General features: G+C 41.9%; 1 protein-coding gene across 1 annotated transcript; it reads right to left on the reverse strand.

Annotated features, from left to right (window-relative positions):
* Positions 1-200: 200 nt before the first annotated feature.
* LOC308497556 (luc7-like protein 3) lies at positions 201-1,963 on the reverse strand. The gene is given in 3 exon segments (XM_081048325.1): positions 201-1,595; positions 1,599-1,628; positions 1,631-1,963. Coding segments are annotated over 3 exon segments (1,323 nt in total). The 5' UTR covers positions 1,865-1,963; the 3' UTR covers positions 201-536.
* Positions 1,964-23,454: the final 21,491 nt, after the last annotated feature.

Below are 23,454 nucleotides of genomic sequence, written 5' to 3' on the forward strand. Positions count from 1 at the left end.
CATTCAGGACCTGGTTATACCACTGACTTGCTCAGGGGCATTGGACAAGTCATTGATTCTTTTTTTTGTAACAGAAACTCAGAGATACTTTATTTTCACTTCTAAATCCAAAGGCTAGGTATAGCAGAGTTGCAAAAATGGAATCCCACTTAGTCTGACTCACACGAATACTAACGTTTAATCCCGTTTTCAAAGTCCAAGAATGAAACTTGCAATTAAACACTGAGCAAGCCACATGTTTAGGTAATATTTCTTAAAAAGTCTTAAAGAAAAAAATATGATACAAGAACCTAAGTTTTCAGTGGCATTCATATGCTATTAACACGTTCTGAAATCTGGTAGGTCACATCAGTCCTGAATTAATTTTTAATAATAATAAAAAAAAAGCTAACTGAGCTTTATACTTTTTCTATGCCACTATAGTTTTCTTTCACCTCATTTTAATGTCGGTCTTCACTTTATGCCGTTTTCATTTTTCTTCCAAAAATCTTCGAACAGTAGTCCTCTGTCTGATCTGAGGTCTTATCAGATCAGTTTTAATTGGACTGAGTGTCACCTTCAGATTTAATGTCTTCACTGGTCCCATTGACCTCATTCTTAGTATCACTTTCCTTTGATTCACTGTTTGTGTCTTCACTCTGTTTTTCTCGACTACTGGACTTCACACTACTTTTTTTTTTATCATCAGATCCCCTTTTTTCTTTCTCCTTAGATTTTCTATCTTGTTCTCTGTCCCGACTTTTGCTCCTGTGCTTGTATGACTTTCGATCCCGGCTTTTTGATCTTCTTCGATCCCGACTACGAGATCTATGTTTTCTTTCTGATCTATCATGGCTCCTGCTTCTTCGTCCATCTCTACTTCTGCTTCTCCTCCTCTCTCTACTTCGTGATCTTTTGTGGTCCCGAGACCGGCTGCATCTTTGGTCAGAAGTTCGGCTTGAATGCCGACTTCGTGAACGACTTCTTTTTCTTCTCTCCCTGTCACGAGCCCTTTCTTTTTCTTTTTCTTCCTCTTCTCTTCGTCTTTTCCTTTCTCTTTCTTCTCTTTCTCTCTCCCGTTCTTTTTCTCTTTCTTCTCGTTCTTGCTTCTCCTTTTTTAAAAGCTCATCACGATCAGGTTCTTCAGTTCTTTTTCTTAACTTTTCTTTTAATTCTTCTACAGTAGCTTTAATTTTGGCATAGCCCATGTGCTGTTTTCCCATCAAATGATCATCTACCCGGGACTGGGCATCTCCTACTATCAAAAAAGCTCCACACACTTCACAAACTTCCATTTGTTTTTCTTGGGCAGCAAAACTTTCAATTGTCGAAGTTGTGGACCTAAGTAATTCTCTCTCTTCTTTTAACTGTTCAACTAATTTCATCATTCCCTGGGCTTCTTCTACTTTTCCTTCAGATCCTAGTTCTTCAATCTGTTGCAGGAGTACATCAATTTTATCTGTTAGAACCTGAATTTTTTCTTCATTTTTGCCTGTTGGGCCAGCTGCCCCAGACGACTGCTGGTTTTGAGATAATGCCAAACGAGCATGGCCTCGTCTAATTCTACGTTCTACTTCTGCAAGTAAGCTCTGCAGATATCGTGAAAAATCTCTCTCTTAGCCAACTTTCATAAAACGAGAGCTTTTCTCATACTGTTTTCGCGAGAGCTTTTCTCATACTGTTTTCGTAGATTTTCATCATGAATTTTTTCACATGGACCAAGATCAGAACGAGTGTTGGTGAACAATTCCGCAGGACAAAAACCCCAGAGATAATATTTACAAACGCTCTCGTGGTCCCACCGCACGTTGCTGCGCTTCTCATCCGGGGCGAGGTTTCGGTCCCGGCCCATTAACTCATCCAACAATTGCACCGCCAAAATCATGGTGCTTTCCTCGGGCGGCTGCTCCCACCAGCCCTGGCACCAACCGAAGACAACGCCAGCGACACCGTCGCTAACCTCTTCTGCCCGCTCGCAGGCCGAAAAAGCCTCCTCCGAAAAGGAGCGGATAAAAAAAATGAAGTCATTGATTCTTTTCAGATTGTATTTTACTTTACATTCAAGGATTGCTGTGCACTCAGAGTGGAGCTCCCAAAGTTGGCTTAAAGAACAACTTTGGAAAATAGATAGGAACCAAAGATGCTCTGGAAAGTGAGGCCATAGAAACTGGTTCTTCATGCTGCTAGGTCAAGGTGAGTAAGAAGTCCAGCTGCCTCCATGATGGTGGGTCACTCAATATTCAAGTCCTGAGAAAACTTTCCATTTGGCCAAGCTTCAGTTTGGGAAGCTAGTCCCCTTGATGTCCCTTAAGAGGAACAGCCACTCTTAAGATTAATGAAGCAGTCTCCAAAAGAAAGATTAGCAGACTAATGGAAAGGATGGTTGGATGCTGGATAACAAAAAAAAAAAAAAAAAAAACAAATGGCAGGAAATATAGAATCAAATTGATGTTCAAACACAGAAGCAGTATCAACACTTATAAGGACTTTATTTGTTCTTCCTGCCTTTCATGATTTTTTTTCTTCCTACCTTATTATACAACATTCCTTGAATGGCAAATAAAGTGAGATTTGAAAAGAATAAATGACTTGCTCAGTGTCCTTGAGCTAGTAAGTGGTATAGCCAGGTCCTGAATTTATATATTTTGATTTTAATTTCAGTCCTCTTGTCTTTCCTATGAGATGATGCAATGCAAAGTGGGTAAATGTCCCAGACAAATGTCAAGAAAGGTACACGCCAGAAGGCTGTGGTTGTTTTGAAGAATACCTCCTCGGGTTTGGAGAAGGTTATAGTGATTAACAACAAAAATGTTTTCCTAACTAATGGAGGAGTGCACCTGTTCTTTCTTGTAAACCACCTTCCTTACCAGCACAGACTGTTCTGTCATTGCCAGGAAGGTTGCCACAGTGAATATGGGGAGTGGTTTCTTGAACTTTTTCTCCTTGGGTGAGATCTTCTCAGGATTTCAGGTCTATGTTTAGACTATTCCTCTCTCCTGAAAAGACCTATCCTATCATCTGAATGAATCAGATCTTAATTTTCTTTTAAAAAGTGTTTTCTTGGGGGCAACTACACATTTATTATAGAAAATTTGGATAATATGTAGATTTTTAAAAAAGCAGCCAATCAGAACTCCACTGTTAATATTTTGGCTATTTCATTTTTTATATGTATGTGTGGGTATGTACATATTTTCCTTTTTGAAAATTGAGATTATATGATATAAATGGTTTGATATTCTTTTATCACATGACACAATCTTGTATGCATCTCATGACATGAAATTTTTGGCACTTGAATTCTTAATTCAATAAACATTTATTGTATTAGGTTGCTGCAAAAGTAATTGCAGTTTTTGCAATTATTTTTAACCTTTTAAACCACAATTACTTTTGTACCAACCTAATATATCTATTTTGGGCTCACCACTGTGGATCAAAAACCTTCTCTGTCCTCAAGGAGCCACATTGTCCTCCACTTTTAACCTATATGGGGAGGAGGAAAGGGAAAAAGCCAGGAATCAAAGACTCCAGAGACCAACACTGGGCACCGTGACTTCAAACCGATAATTATTTTTCTATATTATAGATACCAAGGAGTTCAAAATGCTTCCTTACATATTTTTTGAAAGTAGAGGCATATGACTTGACTTTTGCATGGAACCACATCTAAAGTAACACAGTTATGCAGAAATGCCATATATGTGTGTGTGTGTACGTAATTGTTTATGTATTATGTATGATATATTTAAATAATTAATCCAATATATTATTTAATTACAATGTATTAATTAAATATATCATAAACAATTAATCAAATATATATTATCTGTTTAAATAATTAATTATTTACCAGGGTCTGTCTAAGAGTTCTAAAAAGGATCCAGTTCATAAGCCACACGATATAAATTACTTGTCTCCTTCTCTCTCTAGTCCTCCAGCCTCTGGAAGCCGCTCTGGACCATCTCACACACCAAACCCACAGCTCTCTCCTTTCTCTACTCTTACCCCCTCTTTCCATTTAGTATATGAATCACTTAGCCTCTTTTCTAAAAAGTAAGAATCCTTCCTTTATAAGAGGAGAGAGGAAGGGGAAAACTATAAGAATTTAGGATTCTCCTTAAATAGCAGGGGACAGAGGCGCTGTGAGCACTGACTTCTTAATCTTTAGTCTTTTTCAGTATCTTGCCTCTCTATCCTCTGAAGTGACCAACACTGTCATGTGCATCTGGGAAGAGCTGGGGACACTCTTGCTGATAGAATTGACCCTGAGGAACCAAATACAAGGCAGAGTCAGGGTCAACAAGGCACATTTCACACACAGGCGGTGGCTTGGTCTGGGGTGGGGGCAGAGGACAATAGCAGTGGTTGTCCCTGAGATGTCCTTGATGTCTATTCACATCACCTTCCTTGCCATGCTAGGGATGACCTTCAAAGAAGGACTGGGATGGCATTCCCCTGTCAAAGCATGAAAACTCTGTCATGTTGAGTAATGGGGGGTGGTGCTATGGACTGGCAGGAAATGGGTGTAGGGTTAAGATTAGGATTTAAGCTCTTATCCTCTCAGGCTGCTGGCTTGACCGTAAGAAGCTGCTTGCTTTGGGCTCTGTCAGCTCAGAGAAGTCAGGATTTATGGAAGAATTTCAGAGAAACTTTGATTTCTGCAGTCACTGTGCCGGAAAATAGACTCATTATTTTGTAAATGGGAGGAGTACTAACTCTGTAAGGACCTTGTTTGTTTCTATCTTTGGTGGTTTCCTTGGCCTCCGTTCTGATTTTCTGGGGAAAATCATGGTGTTGCCTCAGTTTATCCAGTTTTAGCCGTGGTTGTGCATGCTGTATTGAGCATGGTCGCTGGCTCACCTTGCTGTGTGCCTAGCTGGTGAGTGAGTCAGCAAAGGCCATAGGCCTTCTTGCTGCCAGGCTGTGTAAGAAAAGTTGTGTTATATCCCTGTGACTGTTGGAAAAATGGGGCTTGGTTTCTGAGTTTTGATTGTAGAATTCTCTTCAGGGTTCTACTTTTCTTGAAAGTCAGAAAAGAATCATAATGAGAAAATATGAGAAACAAATGACCAGAAAGCTGGGGATCTTGAATATTCATTTGTTCATCCCTAAATTCTTTCAAGAATCTTTAAGCATTCAGGCTTTAGAGTCAAACAGACTTAAATTTGAAGACTCTTTTTGCTTTAGTCAGCTGCACGTGCTTGGAAGAATGACTTTACCTTTTTTTTTCTCCCCCCTGCCCCAAATCCCAAAGTTTTTATTTTTATATGGAAAAATAGTGACAGATATTCAGCCTTTACGAATTAATAATACTATTCATGGTATTATTAAGAGTCTTGAAAGGAAACTCACCTATTGAAATAAAACAATGAGCTCGGTCCAGCAGAGGGTATGTGAACACTGTGCCCAGCCCACTGTGGAAGCACAGCAGGCCTAAGCCCTGTGTTGGTGAACCAGAAGCAGCTACACTCAGCTCCATCTCTCTGCCCTAATCGCAACTCTCCTCAGAGACTACACCTTGCTTGATCCTTGAGGTGATGCAGAGTGCACGCGTGGCTTAGCCATTCATTCTGTGCTGAATCTATCTCTCAGCATACATTTTGAACTAAATTTGTTCTCCTTTTTAAAAAATTTTTATTAAAAAACAGCTAACATACAAAATTATATTAGTTTCAGGTGTACACCATAGTTATTTAACACTTATATACCTAAAGAAGCGATCTCCATGATACGTCCAGCAACCATCTGACACGGTACCACGCTATCACAGTATTATTGACTATATTTCCTATGCTGTGTCTTACATCCCCATGACTTATTTGGTTTATACTTGGAAATTTGGACTTCTTATTCCCCTTCACCTTTCCACCCCTTTTAAAATTTTTCGATTACAGTTGAAATGCAATATTATTTTATGTTAATTTCAGGTGTACAGCATAGTGGATAGACATTTATATAATTTAAGAAGTGATCCCCCTGACTAGTCTAGTACCACCTGGCACTATACATAGTTATTGCCATATTATTGATTATATTCCCTATGCTTTACTTTACATCCCCATGACTATTTTGTAACTACCAATTTGTACTTCTCTATCCCTTCACCTTTTCACCCTGTGCCCAACCCCCTCCCATCTATCACTTCGATAAATCTAGTACCCATCTGACACCATACATAGTTATTGCAATATTATTGTCTATATTCCTTATGCTATACTCTACATCCCCATGATTCCTGTGTAACAACCAATTTGTACTTCTTAATCCTTTCCCCTTTTTCACTCACCACTTCAACTCCCCTCCCATCTGGCAACCACCAAAATGTTCTCTGTATCTATGAGTTTGTTTCTGTTTCGTTTGTTTATTTATTTATTTTTTTGTTGATTTTATATAAGCGAAATCACATTGCATCTGTCTTTCTTTGTCTGACATACTCCACTTAGCACAATACCCTTCAGGTTCATCTATGCTGCTGCAGATGGCGAGAATCCATTCCCCTCCATGGCTGAGCAATATTCCATTGTATATATGTGCCACTTACTCTTTATCCATTTTTCCATCAACAGACACCCAGGCTGCCTCCACATCTTTGTCATTGTAAACAATGCTGCAATGGACATATGGAGGCACATGTCCCCTCAACGTAGTGTTTTGGGGACTTTACCTTTCAAAGGCCCCAGTTCTTTACATGTAACATTACGAAAATTATAGCAGTCTCCTCAGAGAATGTTATGAGGATGAAGTGAGGATTTAAAAAATGCGTATATGTAGTGCATTAGTCCAGTGCCTGCTACCTGGTCTCAATTGTTGGCTGGTATTATTTTTCTTAAAAGCACCATCCCAGAAGGACGTGAGGTTGGTGATAAGGATAAGTTGACACAGATCATGCCCTGATGTAGCTTATGATGGGTAATCATGACACAGGACATGACAGGAGCCAGAGGAGAAGAACAGGGTGAAAAGAGACACGTAACAAATGGAATTAAGGTTCAAGAGGAGGATCAGAGGAGCCAGTTGTTCAAACATGGTGGGGCTTCAAGCTTTCTGACAGAGCACAGTGGGTGAAGGCAGAAAAGAGGACCTGAGGGATAAATTAAAAGCGAAATAGGTGAGCAGGCTTGTCACCACTGTGACAGGACTGAGAAGATAAGCAAAGGGGAAGAAAGCAGACTGGGATAAATAAATTAGCAACCAATGTAGCGATGAAGATGGCTCACCCGGCTGAGACAGTGTGAGGCAGACTGTCCCAGAGGCTAGAATTGGGCTTGAGATTGAAGATTACAAGGAGAAAAATGTATGCAGACTTTCACAGATTTTTCTGATACTTTGATTGTTTTCCTCCCACAACACTCCAAAATCCACCTTGGATTTATTCTCAGAAAGGCTGCCAGAGAGCTCCCCTTGCCCTTTGCCTTGGGATTTAATAGTGAAATTCTTAGGATGGGATGGAGTGACATCAGAGAGTGACAGCACAAGTTGCTAAATTCTAGGGACCCTAATTGGAGCAGATGCTGGCTGTGTGAACTATGTCTAGACATGGAAATTGTGTTCCTAATCTCTCAATCTTGCTTTCTCTACATTCTCTAACAAGGCGCCATCTCTGTTAAACATTCTCGCCACAGGAACGGAGCTGGAAACACATGTGCAATCAGCAGCCGCAGCAGCTACAAAGAAGGTTATGAAATCTGCTCAAAAATAGCCTGCTTGCCCCATAGGCATGCAAAGCAGCCAAATAACCAGGGCGAATGTGTCAGGTGGCAGATTTTGCTCTGAATTTCAAGAGGCTTCCAGTGACCTGCCACACTTAGGCACAAAGGAGTTCACTGCTGGTCAGAAATGTCCAGAGGTGATCTGGGCCTATGGACAGAGCTCTCTGTACAGCTGTGAGCCACGTGTCCCTGGTGTCAGTACCTGCTCCACGGGAGGCAATGCCCAGCCTCCCAGGAGATGCCACGTCTAAGCCTTCCTATCCTACCTACCCTGAAATACCTTAGTCCTGGCAATGATTATTTGGGTTAAAACTTTGAGGTCGTATGATGTTACCAGAGGCAAGAAGATAAAAAGTCTGGCTCCCACCCTTAGAATCTACTAAGTGCATCAATGGGCTGGTCCTCCTGCAGGGTCGAGGGGGTACATTATTACACAGTGGGTGAGTGGGAGGGAAAAGTGATTTGGCTGGATGTTCAGAGGGTCAAGGAAGATGGGGCTTGCCAATGCAGGTCCATTATCTGCAGAGCACTAGATGAGAGGTGAGAATTGCTCTGATCTGGGTGGTGCAGTAGTCTGTCTCCTTTCATCTCCAGCTCCAACTGCTAATGTGACCTTTGGCCCAGTCACTTAAGACCTCTTGCTTCCGCCTTCTTAGTCAAGTAGGAAGGTGCTCTTTCTTCTGTATTTCCCTCATAAAGGGGAAAGGAGTCAGATGGCTGTCCCTCACCATGTGTCCTTGGAGTCAGATCTCAGTCAACTCAAAGAGTGATTACATTACTGAATGTGGCTGCAGAGGTCCTGGACATATTGTTGTCATCCCTGCTCTTTATATATGAAGAGACAGGGTATCATCTCTATTCTGTTGGGAAAGACCACTGGGCTGGAAGGCAGGAGACCCGGGCTCTGAGCCAGCTCTGTCAGGTTGCTTTGCTACTCAACCTCTCATGACTTCCTTCGTTGAGTGCGACCAACACTTGTGTAGGTCAGGAAAGGACCCTTGGCACTCACAGGGGCTGGGCTGGGGCAACAGAGTGTGATAAGGGTGGTGTGGAGGGCGCAGCCAAGGCACAAAGAGGTCAGCTTTCTCTTTTATAGGAGCTCAACATGAACTCCTCCCCCCTCGCCTGCCTCCCATCCACACCGACTGCTTCCCTTTCCTTTTACAGGCAGCTAGGTGAGCTGTGGCCCAGACTGGGTTTCTATTTTGTCAAACTAACTCCCAGGTTCCTGGTGGGAGGAGAACACCACTGGGAGTCATATGAACTCATCTTTGGTTTTGGGGTGGAACTTGAATTGCTTCTCCAGGTGCATCATGGCTTGTAATACTCCCTCCCTAAAGTGCTGTACTTTACACCCTTTTATGGGACGCACACAACTTTCTCTCTCACCCCAGGTGTGGATTGGGTCCGCATGACCCAGGCAAAGCATTTGAGACAGCTGACCCTATTATATTTAATACGTTTTAGCCTGGCTAAAAATAGCCAGGGGACCCCGTTGTCCTGTGCCTTACACTTGAGTCCACACTTGTTTTTGAGGAGTCTCTTTAAACTCAACCTTCACTCTTTCCTTTGTGCCCATTTTAGGGCAAAGGGAAAATAAAACCTGGTCCTTCAATGACATGAGCCATATCTCTTTTTTTTGGTTTTTATTTATTTATTTAATTTTTAAATTCCAGTTGACCTTCAATATTATTTTATATTTGTTTCAGGTGTACCGCATAGTGGTTGGACATTTATATAATTTATGCAGTGATCTCCCCGATTAGTCTTATACCCACCTGACACCATACACAGTGATTACAATATCATTGACTATATTCCCTATGCTGTACTTTACATCCCCGTGACTGTTTTGTAACTGCCAATTTGTACTTCTTCATCCCTTCCCCTTTTTCATTCAGGCCCACAACGCCCACTCTCATCTGCGAGCTATATCTTAAAATCAGAGTGGTCGCCAGTTCTGGTTCCTGGGAGTCAGCGTTATTGCCCGGGCTGAGGTCCTGAGCAACTGCTCCCCATATACTGCATGCCTATTTCTCCCCTTAGCCTCCCATATGTTCCTGGGGTGGGGCACCCTAACCTCTGCCCCTCCATCACATTTGTACTTCAGGAAATCTGTGTAAGATGCCACCCGCCATTGTGGCTTCTTCCAATGGGCTTTGACAATAAGAAGCAGAGTCTATTTGTATAGGATATCACAGAAATGGAGTATCTGAAATTCACATTTCCAGAAAGCTTGAAGGCTTTGACCTCCTCAGACGTGTTCTTCATGTTTAAAACCAGGCTGCTTGGGTGAGAAGAGCCGCCTCCACCAACCTGGCTGTGAAGATCTGGCAGCTGCTCAAGCTAAAAATAGTAGTTGCTTTGAGTTTTAGTCGCAGCACGAGAAGGGACTCACGTACACACACCCTGACATGAGAATCTGGGCTCGGAGGCAGTTCCGGGCATCAGGGTTGAGTTCACAAGTGGCTGTGAGGTGAAGCTGTAAATGTAGCTCTGGTAGCCAAGAAGGCAGATGAGCTGAGGGCTTCTGTCATGTGGGGTTGTCACTTCCTTTCTGCAAACAGCAGGTGAAAGGAGCCACCTGAGCCGTGGTGGCCAACGGTCGTTGCACTTGCAGCCTGGGACAAGCTTTAGGAAAAAGCAAGTTTATTGTTTTTGTTTTAGGCAAAACCTTTAGTATTCTCCCTTTAGCTCCAAATGCTAATCTTTCAAGTGTTTAAATCATTATATATGTATGTATATCTCTGAAAGCAATCTGCTAACTGGGCTGCTGATGTTGGCATGGAAAGGCACAGGGTCTCCTCTCTGCCCATGGTGCCGTGTCACCTCTCTCCCAGTTTTGCTCTCACTTCTCAGCTATATTTCTCAGGTCTCTGTCCTATGCTCACTCTAGAAACTGATCACTAGCTCTTAAAACACAGGACAACATGTCTTCAGATATTTAAACCCATTTATAGAGTGTTCCAATCAATATCTACAGCGTCTGTCTGTCTCTGTCTCTGTCCTTCCTTCCCTTCCTATTTTCTTTCCTTGAGAAAATAGACTCTATTAGAAAGGTCGCTGTGCAATACTTATTATTATTGATCTGTATTTATTTCCCTATCATGTCCCTCATCTAGGTGGCTCAGTGGAGCAGCAGAAGGTGCTCAGGTATTGAAGAGATGCATTTGGCTCAGAAGCCCAGCAATGCTGCTATTTGCAGCTGTAGAACATTGGGTACTTTGCCTACATTCTTGGGCCTTCTGTAAACTTAGAACAATCCCTGCTTTGCAGGACTTCTGTGAGGTTTCCATGGGACAGTGTAAATAAAGCAAGGGGAACATATTAGCACCCAGTGAATGGTGTTTGCATTCAGTGAGTGATCACAGAACATTTTTGAGACTCCTCATGAAAAGCAAACAGCGTGGAGGTACAAAGGACTGCTGCGGGCATAGCACACACCAACAGCCCATCTTGCCCATCCAGTCTGACCTTGGGTCCCTAGCAAATGTCTCCTCAGCAGGCTACGTGGGAGGGAACTGGGCTGCGGCGCCATTCATTTCTTATGTTAGCTTGAATCTTCTCCCAGACAGAATTGGGACTGAAATTGCAAACTTTGCTAGAGTCCAAAGTTGGAGTGGAAGTTGTTGAAACAATTTCTTTAATGTTTATACAAAGTGCTATACATAAAACAAATTTAATAAACTATTCAAAAGACATGGCAAGCTCATTGCTTACTCTGTCTGCAGGGAAGATCAGCCATTTTAAATCTTCCCTCAAAGGTACAGAAAGAAGCAGATGGCATATTGTGGTGTAGAGGAGAGAGCCTGATGAGGAGCCTGGGACCCAAACTCAAGCCTCAGCAGATGACCTCGGATATGTCATTTGCTTTCTCGACAGCTTGGTTTCCTCATCTGTGAAGTAAGGATGATGATGGAAATAATAGTTCTAGATATCACATCTATCTCACAGTATTATAATCAAAACCAACTGCGATCATGTACTTTAAACTCTTCTGCAAAGTGCAAATGCAAGGCCTAGTTGTCTCACTTTGCAGGAAGGTCTTGAAACCTCTCCAGCAGCCTTTTCTAGTAGCAGGTTTCTGGCGTAGATATACATGTTTGCAAAGGTATAGAATCGGTCTGTAGGCAACGCTTCTATCAAAGCGTTGGAGGTAGTCATAGGAAACTGGCTTCTCAAAGGGCAGAGGCTGTAAGGCTGAGGGCCAGCTGTTAAATCAGGGATAGACTCAGACTCCTTTGGGCCTTGATAACTGGAAGCCGTCACCTTTGCATTCCAGTTAGCACCAAGAGACAAATTAGAGCAGAATAAGCAACTTCTAGTTTTATGGAGGTGTAGTTACCTTGTAGAATTTTGATCTGATGTTTCCAGTGCATCTAATTTAATTCTAACACAATTTTTTCATGTTTTACAAATGAACAGTTCAAACAAAACACATCTTCAGTCTGTGACTTGCTGTCCTCCTCTGTAGAACGATCTCATTTCTCCCCTGTTCTTGTCACCACCTTACATATTGCACTCTATTGGTGTTCCTCCTACCCCAAACCCCTTTAGTGTTGTAATCTTTTTTGCACAGAATGGTAGACATTCTGCTCTCGCTGTCACCCTTGCTCCATTCCCTCCTAGACACACATGATTGCATCATGAGGCTGATTTGATTTTACCTGTGCTCTCTTCTTAAAAGCATTTTACATAGAATAAGCAGGAAGTCTTTCAAAGTCAGGTTTTCCAAAGTGATGCACTGTCTAAAACATTCTCCACACTTCTTACACTCTTTCTCTGCCAGGGCAAGATTCAAGGAGATCTACAGGCACTCAACAATCAGTGGACAAATATTTATTGAGCATCTAGGAGCATTAAGACTATGCCGGGTGCTTGGAGGACCACAAAAGACAGAAGACAGCAGCTCCTACTGTCCACTGAGGGGGACAGCCTATCTTAGGGAGCGACTGCCTGACCTAACACTTCTTGAGGAGTTGAGGTGCAATGTGAATCTCCATGCCAGCAAGATATTTGCTCAGATAACTGAGCAAATCTGGCATTTACACACCGTTTGCATCCTTTTGGTTTGTGTTTTCCCTACAGGACTGGTAAACACGGTGTGCAGGACTCTGGGAGCCTGGAGCAAATTCCAGTTGTGGCAAAATCATCGCTTGCACTTGTGCACTGGCACCAACTCCACAGGTGAGCTCAATCCTTCTGTGGATACAGGCAGTGACCAGGTGAACACAGTGCTTTTCTGGTGCCTGAGCTCCCCAGCGACAGTGACAGGACACCAAGCTGGTAAAACTGTGCTTAGTGGCACAACATTGGACAGTGTCTACATTTGAGTTCCAATTTGTTCTGCCCAATTCCCGTGATGCCTGGATCCGTGCTACACACATAGTGGACGTGGAAATTCTTAGATGAAGATAGTAGTTGTTAGCACAGTGAAAATGTATCGAGTGCTTACTTGGCACTATGTCAAGGTCTGTGTATTGATTATTTCATTTTATCTTCGTAACTACAAAGGAAAGTTATTATTATTATTATCCTCCACATTACACACAAGAAAAATGAGGCTCAAGGTCACACTTCTTACTGGCAGAGGCAAAAATTGGAACCCAGGAGTCCATTCATCTTGTACATGCTATCTGGGTGAAAACTCTATTCATGAAAGCCTGTAACTTAGATTAGATTGCAAGGCGTCCTAATGTGGTTTTAGAAAACACACGTGCCTTAATTTGTTCAATCAATATGGTCCTGAAAAATTGAATAAATAATGAATATAAACGTCCTAAGGGCAAGGGGTATGTCTTTGTAACATCTACAGTATTTAGCACTTTGCCTGGCACAGAGAAGACCTGAAACAAACATTTGTTAAATGAATGGATGAATGAATGAAACAATTATAAGTGTTAATCTGGATTTTAAATGTACTCAGTAAGACCCGTGTTTGAAGGGACCTGCAGAGTTACCAGACAGAGTTGATCTAGGTTGATCTGATTTATTTAAAAAATAATGTGTAGAAATATAACCGGAGGGATATTTCAAAATTGGATGTTTACTTTCTTTGTAGACTTTTCTGTATTGTTGAGTTTCTAAAAATTGAGGATGTGTCTGTCTTAGTCTGGGTCCCACTTGGTGCAGAGTCCCATGGAGAAAGACTTGGTGTAGTGAGTTTGGAACATGACCCCAGGAAGAGGAGTGAGGGAGCAAGGAGAAGGGAAAGCCCACGTCCGGGTGTGTAAAGGCCGTGCTCCGTGTGATGGGAGCTCCTTGCTATACATGAGGATTTGTCTGAAGGCCAGGAGACTGGAGCAGAAATCCACTGGCTCCCAGCCCTCCTCCTTGGCACAAACACCCCCAAATTTTCCAGGCTCCACTTTCAAGGACCCAGTGGGCTCCGGCAACATCAGAAAAGGCTCTGAGTCTGACGGCAGAGACAGGCATGGTCACACTGGTGGTGGGGCACTGTCAGCACCATGTGAGTCTGAACTTCTGGAACAGCCCACCCCAGCTGTGGCTGACATCTGAGGTGGGGACAGAGAATAGGAGGCGTCTAGTATGATATGATTTTCCAAAAACCAGTAAAACAATTTTTAAAATAAACAACAAGAAATGTTTGTGGAGTAAGGACTGGTTGTCTGATTTGACTTAGCAAATCTGGACTTTCAGAGCTGTGGTTGTTCTCAGTGAGTTCCTTGTGCGCACAGCGGTGCAGGTCTGGTTCCCGGGGGAGCAGACTGGAAGACAGAGGATCTGCACAGGAAGTGTGCTGGGGGGCACTCTGGGACCCACGCCTGTAGGGGAAGCAGGACTGGGCATGGGGAGAAGCTGGGCGTGGCTGCAGCCGCAACAAGGCCTTATTTAGCCGATGCCATGGGGAGCTCTGAAGCCGGATGGCCCTGCAGAGTTGGGGTGAGAGGGCTGGGCTTATAAACGCATAAGTATCCTTCAGGCACTGGATGCTAGATGTCCAGAGGAGGGGACACACCCTTGAGTGAGGCAGCTGAAGGCGACTCCAGGAGACTCCAGGCTGAGAGCTGATGCCTGACAACTGGGGTTCTGGGGTTCTGGGAAGCACAAGACCTACTGCATGTGCTTTTAGCAAACATGCCTTTGAACATCTGAACCAATCAATACGATTGAACAATTCAAACCCAGGGGAAAAAAGCAAAACTTAATTCAATAACAACCTTCCTTCCTCACTGTGGCAGGCCAAACGGAAAAGATGCAAGGACTCGGGTGATGTTCTTTTCTCAGATGTCAAATGAAGATTTGGAACTGGATCAGGAATTACAAACGGGTGGCCCATAGGTTGAATCTGTTTTTTTATTTGCATGAATAGTTTTTCAAATCCAGATTTCTGGCTTCTCTTGAAAATGTGGAGGATCTGGCACATGGCCTCACATTCTTTCATGGCAAGTAGCAGCTAGAGTGGGGTAGCAGGTGACCTCTTTAGTTCCTCCAGCCCACTTCAATCATTTATGTTACTGCCTGAGCCCTGAACCATTTAAGTTTGTGAACTGTGATCTATGAGGTTCCACCTCGCTCTGATGAGCTGTGATTCCGCATGAATCGTCTCGCATACTGCTGAAATAGGTAGTTGACGTCCTAATAACACAATGACACCTAGAAACCTTTGACTTTTTCCTCAAAGACGCATCTCTTTCTGGGTATTCTTTTTGGGCAAGTCAGACCATTTCATTGCAGGCTAGCTTTATGCCTTTGCAAACGAGGATCTCCGTGACTCTGATCTTTGGTGGTTGTGGTAGGTGCGGTGTGGGATTTTTCTAGCCTATTATTATTTAAGCCTCATATCCTGAATTTACAAAAATACAAGTTCTCAGATTGTTCTAGGCCCCTCTGATTCAGAAGACCTCATCCTAGTAAGTGGGGTCCAAGAATCTTTATTTTTAATTGGTTTCTCAGGTATCAGATTTAGGAACCACGATGACTTCTCCTACTTACTTGTATTTAGTGCTTAGTTCATTATTATAAGCTTCCAAGCTCTCCTCAGTGCTCAGGGGTCCTTTCTTATTCATCTTTCTATCCATCCCCTCCCCTTACCGTTACCACCAGTGCAGTGCTCTGCAAGACTCATGCAGTCAGTGAATGTCTAGTAAATGAATGATTGAATGACTGAATAAACATTTCCAAATAGCTTTCTTCTTTAAGAGGTGAAGAGCACAAACCTCCAACATCATATATTAAAGATCATTTGATTTAGAGAATTTATTTTATAAATATGGTGTCAAATAAGCCAGAAAGGGGAAGAGTCCTAGCTTTATCTTGGGAGGTTTTTTGCCTTGGGGATGTTAAGAAATAAATGATTCCTTCTAAAAAGAACTTATGCTTTTCATCAAAAGATAGATTATTCACCCACCCAACACAGTGTATGTGAGTTATTTGTACAATATTTCAAAAACAGCAAATTGACTCAATAGAAAAGGAACTTTCTAAATTATGCTGAAATTTTGCCTTGAAATATAAACCTTGGAAGAATGAGACCAGAAGCTTCTTTCAAACTAGGAGATAGATGCAGTGATACAAATTTAATTTATTACGTTATGGTTTATTTATCAGGTGCTCTGCTTCCAAAGAGTTCAAAAAGCCTGCGTCTTCAGAAGGAAGGCATGGAAATTCCCCCAGTTAATTTGAACTTTGAAGGGGGAAAATCCAGAAAATTTTGTCTGAAAGAAAATTTAGGAGCTTGTTTTGTTGTTTATACCATCTGCCCTTCCCAGAGGCCCTTTGCCTTCTCTCTAATTTCTGGGGTAGGGGTCCTTCCAGAGGAGGCCTCAGGAGTCAGAAAGGTGGTGGGTGGGTGAGATGAAGAATGTGATTGGCCTGAGCTTGATTGGCTGTGGTCTACCTGGCCCGAGCCAGCAGCCTTGGACAAGTTTGGTAGTTTGTTTAGAATGCTGGAGATGAGGAAGTTTTTTTGTTTTTTGTTTTTTTCCCCTCAAGTGCTCAGGAGTCTCTGTTAGGTAAATGTTAAATGAGTTTTTTGGCACCACTAATGATTTCTATCTTGAACTCAATTAGAATGAGTTCATAAAATCTGTACTTTGCATCACTGGCACCTACACTTTGTTTTTCATTTTCTTCTTCTTAAAAAAACAAATGATAACATTATACTGCAATAAACCACTCAAATTAATGCTGTACTGACAAAGAAGGTAATGGTGCTGAAAGTAAACCATTGGCAGTTATTGCTGTAGCCCCGTGCAATAACTTGAAATGCTCACTGTCAGCTGAGAATTGAGAGGCATGGTATGAAAGATGAGCGGGAATGTTCATGTTCAATACTACACACTTCACAAAGGATATTGTCACTGAAGTAGACCTATGGACTGGTTGGAATATAAATCTAAGGACTGGCCCAGTTGTTGTCTGTGAAGTTTGGAATTTTGGCTTCTCATGATATAGCTATTTTGTGTCCCGATCTCTGTCTTTGTTAATAGCTATTCTGACTACTGCTGCTAATGCTACTTCTAACATTACTATCATCACACTCTCTGTTGTTGTATTGGCTGGCCCAGGCCATCCCATCAGCGGACCTCGAGAAAGCCTGAGGTTTGTCATGGGCATACACTCCATAACTATGACTAGATTTGGACAAAGCGATGAGAGATTTGATCAGATATTCATGTAATACTTGTGAGGTGTGCATCGAGTTCAAAGGTCTGCAGAAATAGGGAAGACTTTTAAAAATCTTAAGAATCAAAGAAAAGTGTGAAGGGGTAACATTAGAGTGGTGGTTGCAGACTTCCTGAGAAATTGGGGCATGTGTTACTTCAATCTTAGGCTCTCAGTGGTGAGAGCTCTCCATTTTGAGGGCAGTGACACAGTAACTCTTCACAGGGCGCAGTGTGTCCTATTAGGGTTCTGGACATGAATCCAATTGATGTCCTGGCCAAGGAGCTCTGTGGTTATTAAGAAACCTTCCCTTGCTTAGGAGGGGACTCCAAACTTGTTAGAGAAGAGACCCCAAAATAGTTTGGAATGAGTTCTCTAATAGGTATGCACCGTTTAACATTGAAAAGATTCAGAATTAATTATAGAACTGTTTGAGAGACTCAAATTCATACTAATACAATGTTTTCCCTGTAAATAATCAGGGCCATTTTATATTTTAAGCATTATCAAGGTCATCAAGGAGTGATTTTCAGCCTGAAAGTAGCAGTAGAGGAAATCTGGCACCACGAAGCTCAATGTTTTCAGCTCCCACCAAAAGCTTATCTTTGCCATTGCTGTCTGGTTATCACTGAGAGATATTTATTAAGGACTCCGTTGTAAAGTAAGCTAATCAGCTCTGATCTTTTCCCTCTAAATCTAGCAGTCCTTTTAGTTGGTGAAAACCAAATTTTATTGGAAGGATGAAATAATTTATATGAGAAGCTCACTTTAAACAAGGTCACTGTCCAGGTAATATTTCAGAGATGTTAGGTAGAGAGGTGCTATAGCACACTAAAAATGACTCCGATTGGTTTTTATCCAGCAGAGATGTTCTCTGACCATTGAATTCAGCCTAGAATTCATATCTTCCTCTTTGCAAATTAACAAATCACATAAAACATAATAATGGTGTTTGGTGTGTGTCAAACAGAAGAATGGTGAAAGAATTCCCAGAAAAGTGAAATAGAGATGAGATAATCTCTTGGGCTTCAGGAGATGTCTGTAAGTCTCTATCATTCTACTCTGTATCCTAGAAAGTTGCTGAGTGGAATAAAATTGAGATATGATAAGAAAATGAGTTAAGACACTTTTCATTTTGACCTTTGGACATTTTATAATTCAAAGCAAGAGTTATCAATCTTTCCATTTCAGTTTTTGAAGGACCAAATATTGTACATATGTTGGCCAAAGATAAGACACTAATCAAGCTGACTGTTTAGTTCATCTTTCATTTAGTTAGTCAACCACATTTATTGGACATAAAAATGTATTAAGCACCTTGGGAAATTAGGAAAGGAAGATAGACGTTTTATCCTGGAATCTAAATGAATAGACCTGTCTCTGGGCTTTTGTTACAGGCTTTGGCCCATCTTGGGCTCCTGGGTTGTAAGTTACTTGGGAAGGAGGACCCTTTTGTCCATCTCTACCAGCACTTATCCTGTGCTCTGTAGAATGCCACTTTCCCCAGGGGAGCTGAGCTATCCATTCTGTCTTCATTGTGGGGTAGGAGCAGATAGGTATGTTTCTCTCCATTTTGCTTATAGCGAAAGTGAAGCTAACTAAATTATAAAGGTCACTTCAGATGAATTCATCTGACTCAGAAATCTGAAGATTTTCCTGCAAGTAATGGAAGGAAAAGGGTTACAAACAGCAAGTATGAGGTTTATTTAATATTAAGTTCTCTATTGTCATAAGCTGTGCTTCCTAGAAGAGTGTTGGGAATGTGCAAAGTGGTGTTTCTGTGTATCTATGAAAAAGAGAAATGTTAAAGAAATTGGTGAGCCCACCCATCTCTCTTGTGACAGAAAAGAGTCCCTTGACTTTTCAAAGTTAGCTTTAAAAAAGCCATGCGTGTGCTATCTTGAAAGCTGTAGTAAAAGAAAACAAAATCTCTTCCAACAATAGACATATTTGGTGGAATACTTCAGAGGGATGTGGTAATTTTATGATAGAAAACAAACATAAATATTTAAGGAATGATAAACTCTTCCAGTGGAAATTTCTTTCCTTTCCCAACATGGCATGTGACTGCCTGCAGGCTTTTCTAGTCAAAGAAGCCATCTGCATCTCTTACCTGGTGAATATTCGGGAAGACTCTCAGTGCTTCTGCTAACTTATGTCTGTGCGATTAAGATCATTATTGGAAAACTGTGCAATAACAGGACCAATAAGCAGGGAACGGACTTTGGAACGGTAGCATACACTCAGAAACCCCTCTGGTGGGACGGATGTGCAACTCGGAGAGAACACACATCCCTCTGTCAATTAGGTTTTTAGGTACACGGCCTGAGAAAACAATGAAATCAGCTATTTAGCAAGGGGGAGTATGACACAGTAAAATCTCCCATAATAAATTTAGCTCAATTCACTTGGGAAGCAAAGCGTAGAGGCCGAGAGAGAATGGTTGTATAGTTCTGATTGCTCCAAGAAATTACAAATGGACTTACCGACGATATCTCAGAACAACTACGGAAGATGTTTCCTTCTAATTGTACCATAACCAAGGCCTTAAAAAAATAATTGGGCATAGGATCTGGATGAAAAAGAAAAAAAACTGCACGTATATATTCACATTAATTTTGCAGGATACATTTTGGCCCTTCACTTCTTGTCTCTAGCTTATCTTGTTTTCTGAGAAAACCTGCATATATCTCCAACCGGAAGAGGGTGAGGGAGAACTTGGAAAATGTTTACTTTCGGTCCTTTATACTTGAACTTGCTCTGCCTCTCAGAGGCTTATGGGATGGAAGAAAAATCCTTCATACAGGACGCAAAGCCTAGACACTGATTTACTTCCCTTCCCACAGGTTCCCTTATATCCCCACGCCATCACCTCTCACCACCCTACTTGCACTGGCAGTAGTTCTGAAGTGTTGCTATGGCCTGAGCCACATAGTAACGTCCTATTTGTAGAATGACTATAAAACAGAAGTGGGGTAATGTTGGGCCAGCCCCCAGGGAAATCCAAGGTCCCTATAAGACATCTGTCCCCAAACCCTAATTGGTTTTTCTGATTTCGGATGTTTCCTGTTTCTCTGTGCAGCACAAGAGAAGGTTTGAGTTCAGAGAGTCTTGAGGTAGTTTTACTTCTAGGAGTTATATTAGTATAGGTTACCAGGCCAGAGACTCAGATCACCGTTTTAACACTCACTATGAATGGTTACAGTCAGTATGTGGCCACCTGTGATTCCAACAAGATCCAGAGAAGTTGAGGAGTTGCCATAAAGGGGATCAGCAATGGTGATGACAGTGTAGACTGGGCTGGTGCACGTTCTTTTTCAGCGCAAAAGGCTGAGCGGAGGCCGGTAAGATGCCCTTCCCTTCATAGAAGGGAATACTAAGACTAGAGGTGGGCCTGAGATTGCAAACAGTATTCAGGGACTTGCAACACTAAAAATAAGCCAACTTCCCTATTTTCTGTATGGAGGCAGTATATCAGTGTTGATGTGTCAGTATTGATTTGCTCTTTGTGTCAGCCCATCTCCATCTTGCAAAGTGCTGTGTGGGGACTAATGACACTTGGCTAGCTTTAAGCAATAGGTAACATAGGTCTTGCCCCAGTGGTGTGCTTGAGCCAACATAAGCCTGCTTGGGGAGATTTGTGTGTTCTTTTCCCAACTCTGTGTTCAGTGATATCATGTTGATAGCTTGAAATGGGCCATGGAGGAAGTATTTATACCATGGAAATTGGCAAAGTGTACAAATCAGAGTGAGTTGTCAAACATTTTCCAGCACACCGCTGTCTTGAGTCCTTCCATATTGAAGGAATGAACTAGTTTGGACTAAGGAGTTCACTCTCCCCTGAGAAGATCTGCCTTTTGCCTCATAATCCTTGACATTCACGTCTACTTCTAATGCTACTCCTATTCTGTTTGCCTCTGGTTAAAGCTCTCTCTTCCCTCTTGATTCTTCCGGCACTTTCTATATTCAACACTCTTTGGACAGTCACACCCTTCGTCTTGTTTAGGTTTGTTGTTATTGCTTCTGTTTTACTGTATTCCTTACACTTCCAAATAGTGTGTGAGGATGGGGAAAATGGGTACTGTTTAGGGGCATCAGCAGTGGTGGTAATAATGACAGATGGGGTGCTTCAATAAAGGGCAGAGAGGAAAAAGTGACTTGAAAGGCATATTAACATATTTTAAAGTCTAGAGGTAACACTCATTCAATATAAATGACACGAAGGAGAGGACATTCTGAAGATTCTCAAATGTTCTCACAGTGTGCTTTCCTTATGAGGCTCGGTTAGTGATACTTTTAATCTTTACTGTTGGCTCCCAATCAAAACTGCCTAAGGAGTAGCCTTCTCTACGGATAGCAGAGGACAGTGTACAAGGAGGAAATTGGAGCAAGAAACTCACTACCTGCACATCCCAGGAGATTCTTCAGGAGAGTTCTGGAATGGAAAGAAGGAGGGAGTAGTAGCTAATTCTAACAGCTTCTGCTGTTTACCTGCCATGTGGCTGTTATCAGGAGGATTTCCTCCTAGCTTCTTCTGTATCACTCTCCTCTCTGCCCCCACTCCTATAGGCATGTGAGGGTACCCAAAAAGTCCCAGCTGGGTTCTAGTTCTCCATCTTCTGTTTCTAGAACTTATAGTCTTCTCTCCAAGGAAGACTTCTCCTGAAGAGATTCCAGCTAAAGGTGACTTATCAGAGAGGACCATCCATCTAGTTTACAGAAGCAATTTCAAAGGGGGCCATAAGGCCTGAGCACCCAGTAGAGGAGGTCTGGACAACATAAGATGGGCAACTTCCCCTGTGAGTTACACTAAGATACTGTGTCAGAGTCTGGCTTTTCTGGTGAATGCGAGTCTTGGGGAGGTGGGTTGTCTTGACTGTATCAGCGTGTCTGTGTGGGTGGGGGAGGGAGAGGAGAAGTGCAGGAGAGGCGAGCACAGGCTCTGCAGTCACCCTGGGACTGCCAGTCTTTGCTCACAAAGGCACTGGAAGAGTTTGCTACTTTGGTTCTGCCTCTTGTCATACGGGCTGGGTTAACCAAGGATCCACTAATATGTGGAAGCCAAGAAGCCAAGAAGATGAATGAGGGGAATAGTAACATAGTAATAATAAAAAAAAGTGAGAACAAAGGAACAAGTTTATGTTAAACACATATTCCTTTCCCCAGAGGGGCATTTTTGTCTACCTAGAACATATATTGGTGTCCCACAATATGGTTTTGAAAATTTTTTTCAAGCAAAACAATGTCTGCTGTGCAATGTCCATACCTTTCTACATAACCATTTCAAACAGGTCAGTAAATTACGTTGCTCTCCAATGGGCTTCTGTAAGTGGAGTTTTGCTTTGAAAATACTCAGAGAAGAGGATAAGAGGATAGTTGACATCTGAGTTATAAACAAAGACATTTTCGTTTTGAATCAGCTTTGTCACCTCACTAAATAGACGCTGAACAAATAGTAAAAGAATATTGGTGGAAGGGATGCTAAATTATTAGCTTATTTAGGGTACCCACATGTTTTGACTTGGCCTTGTGAATGAATGAATGAATGAATGACGCTTCGGAATAAACCTCACTGGTTTCAGCTATTTTAGCATTAAACCTAGAGGGAAAAAAATCTTTAGTCTTTGAATTAAGGAGGTAGAATTTTATGTGTGTGTGGCAGAGGAGTAATAGATCAATATGTCAAAATAGTTGTTCCTCTCTTTAAAAAAACAAACAAAACAAAAACAAAAAAAACCACCTTGCTTAATTTTGATTTGGCTTAGCCCTTTACATCTACTTGGGCTCATGTACCTTTATCAAGATCTGGAGATGCCTAATTTTCCACAAACACAGATTCTCTACTTGAATTTTCCTTTTTGTCTTTGGGTGAAAACAAATGCAATTTCAGGTGATCACAGTTCTAGGGAAACAATTTAGGCTGGGTGTCTCTTTATTCAGGTATCTGGCTCCTTAACACCATAAATGAAAGCATGCCCTGAAGCACAGGGTATGATAAACACAAGGGCTTTTGACACCAGGACATACAATCCTGTTTCTACATGCTCCTCATAATTGGACAGCTAACAATGCTCCTTTTCTTCCTTCTGATCGTCTGTATTGCTGTGGAAATCTGAGCAAAACTGTGATAATTGCT

This window comes from Rhinolophus hipposideros (assembly GCF_964194185.1).
Source record: "Rhinolophus hipposideros genome assembly, chromosome: 5".
NCBI lineage: Eukaryota > Metazoa > Chordata > Mammalia > Chiroptera > Rhinolophidae > Rhinolophus > Rhinolophus hipposideros.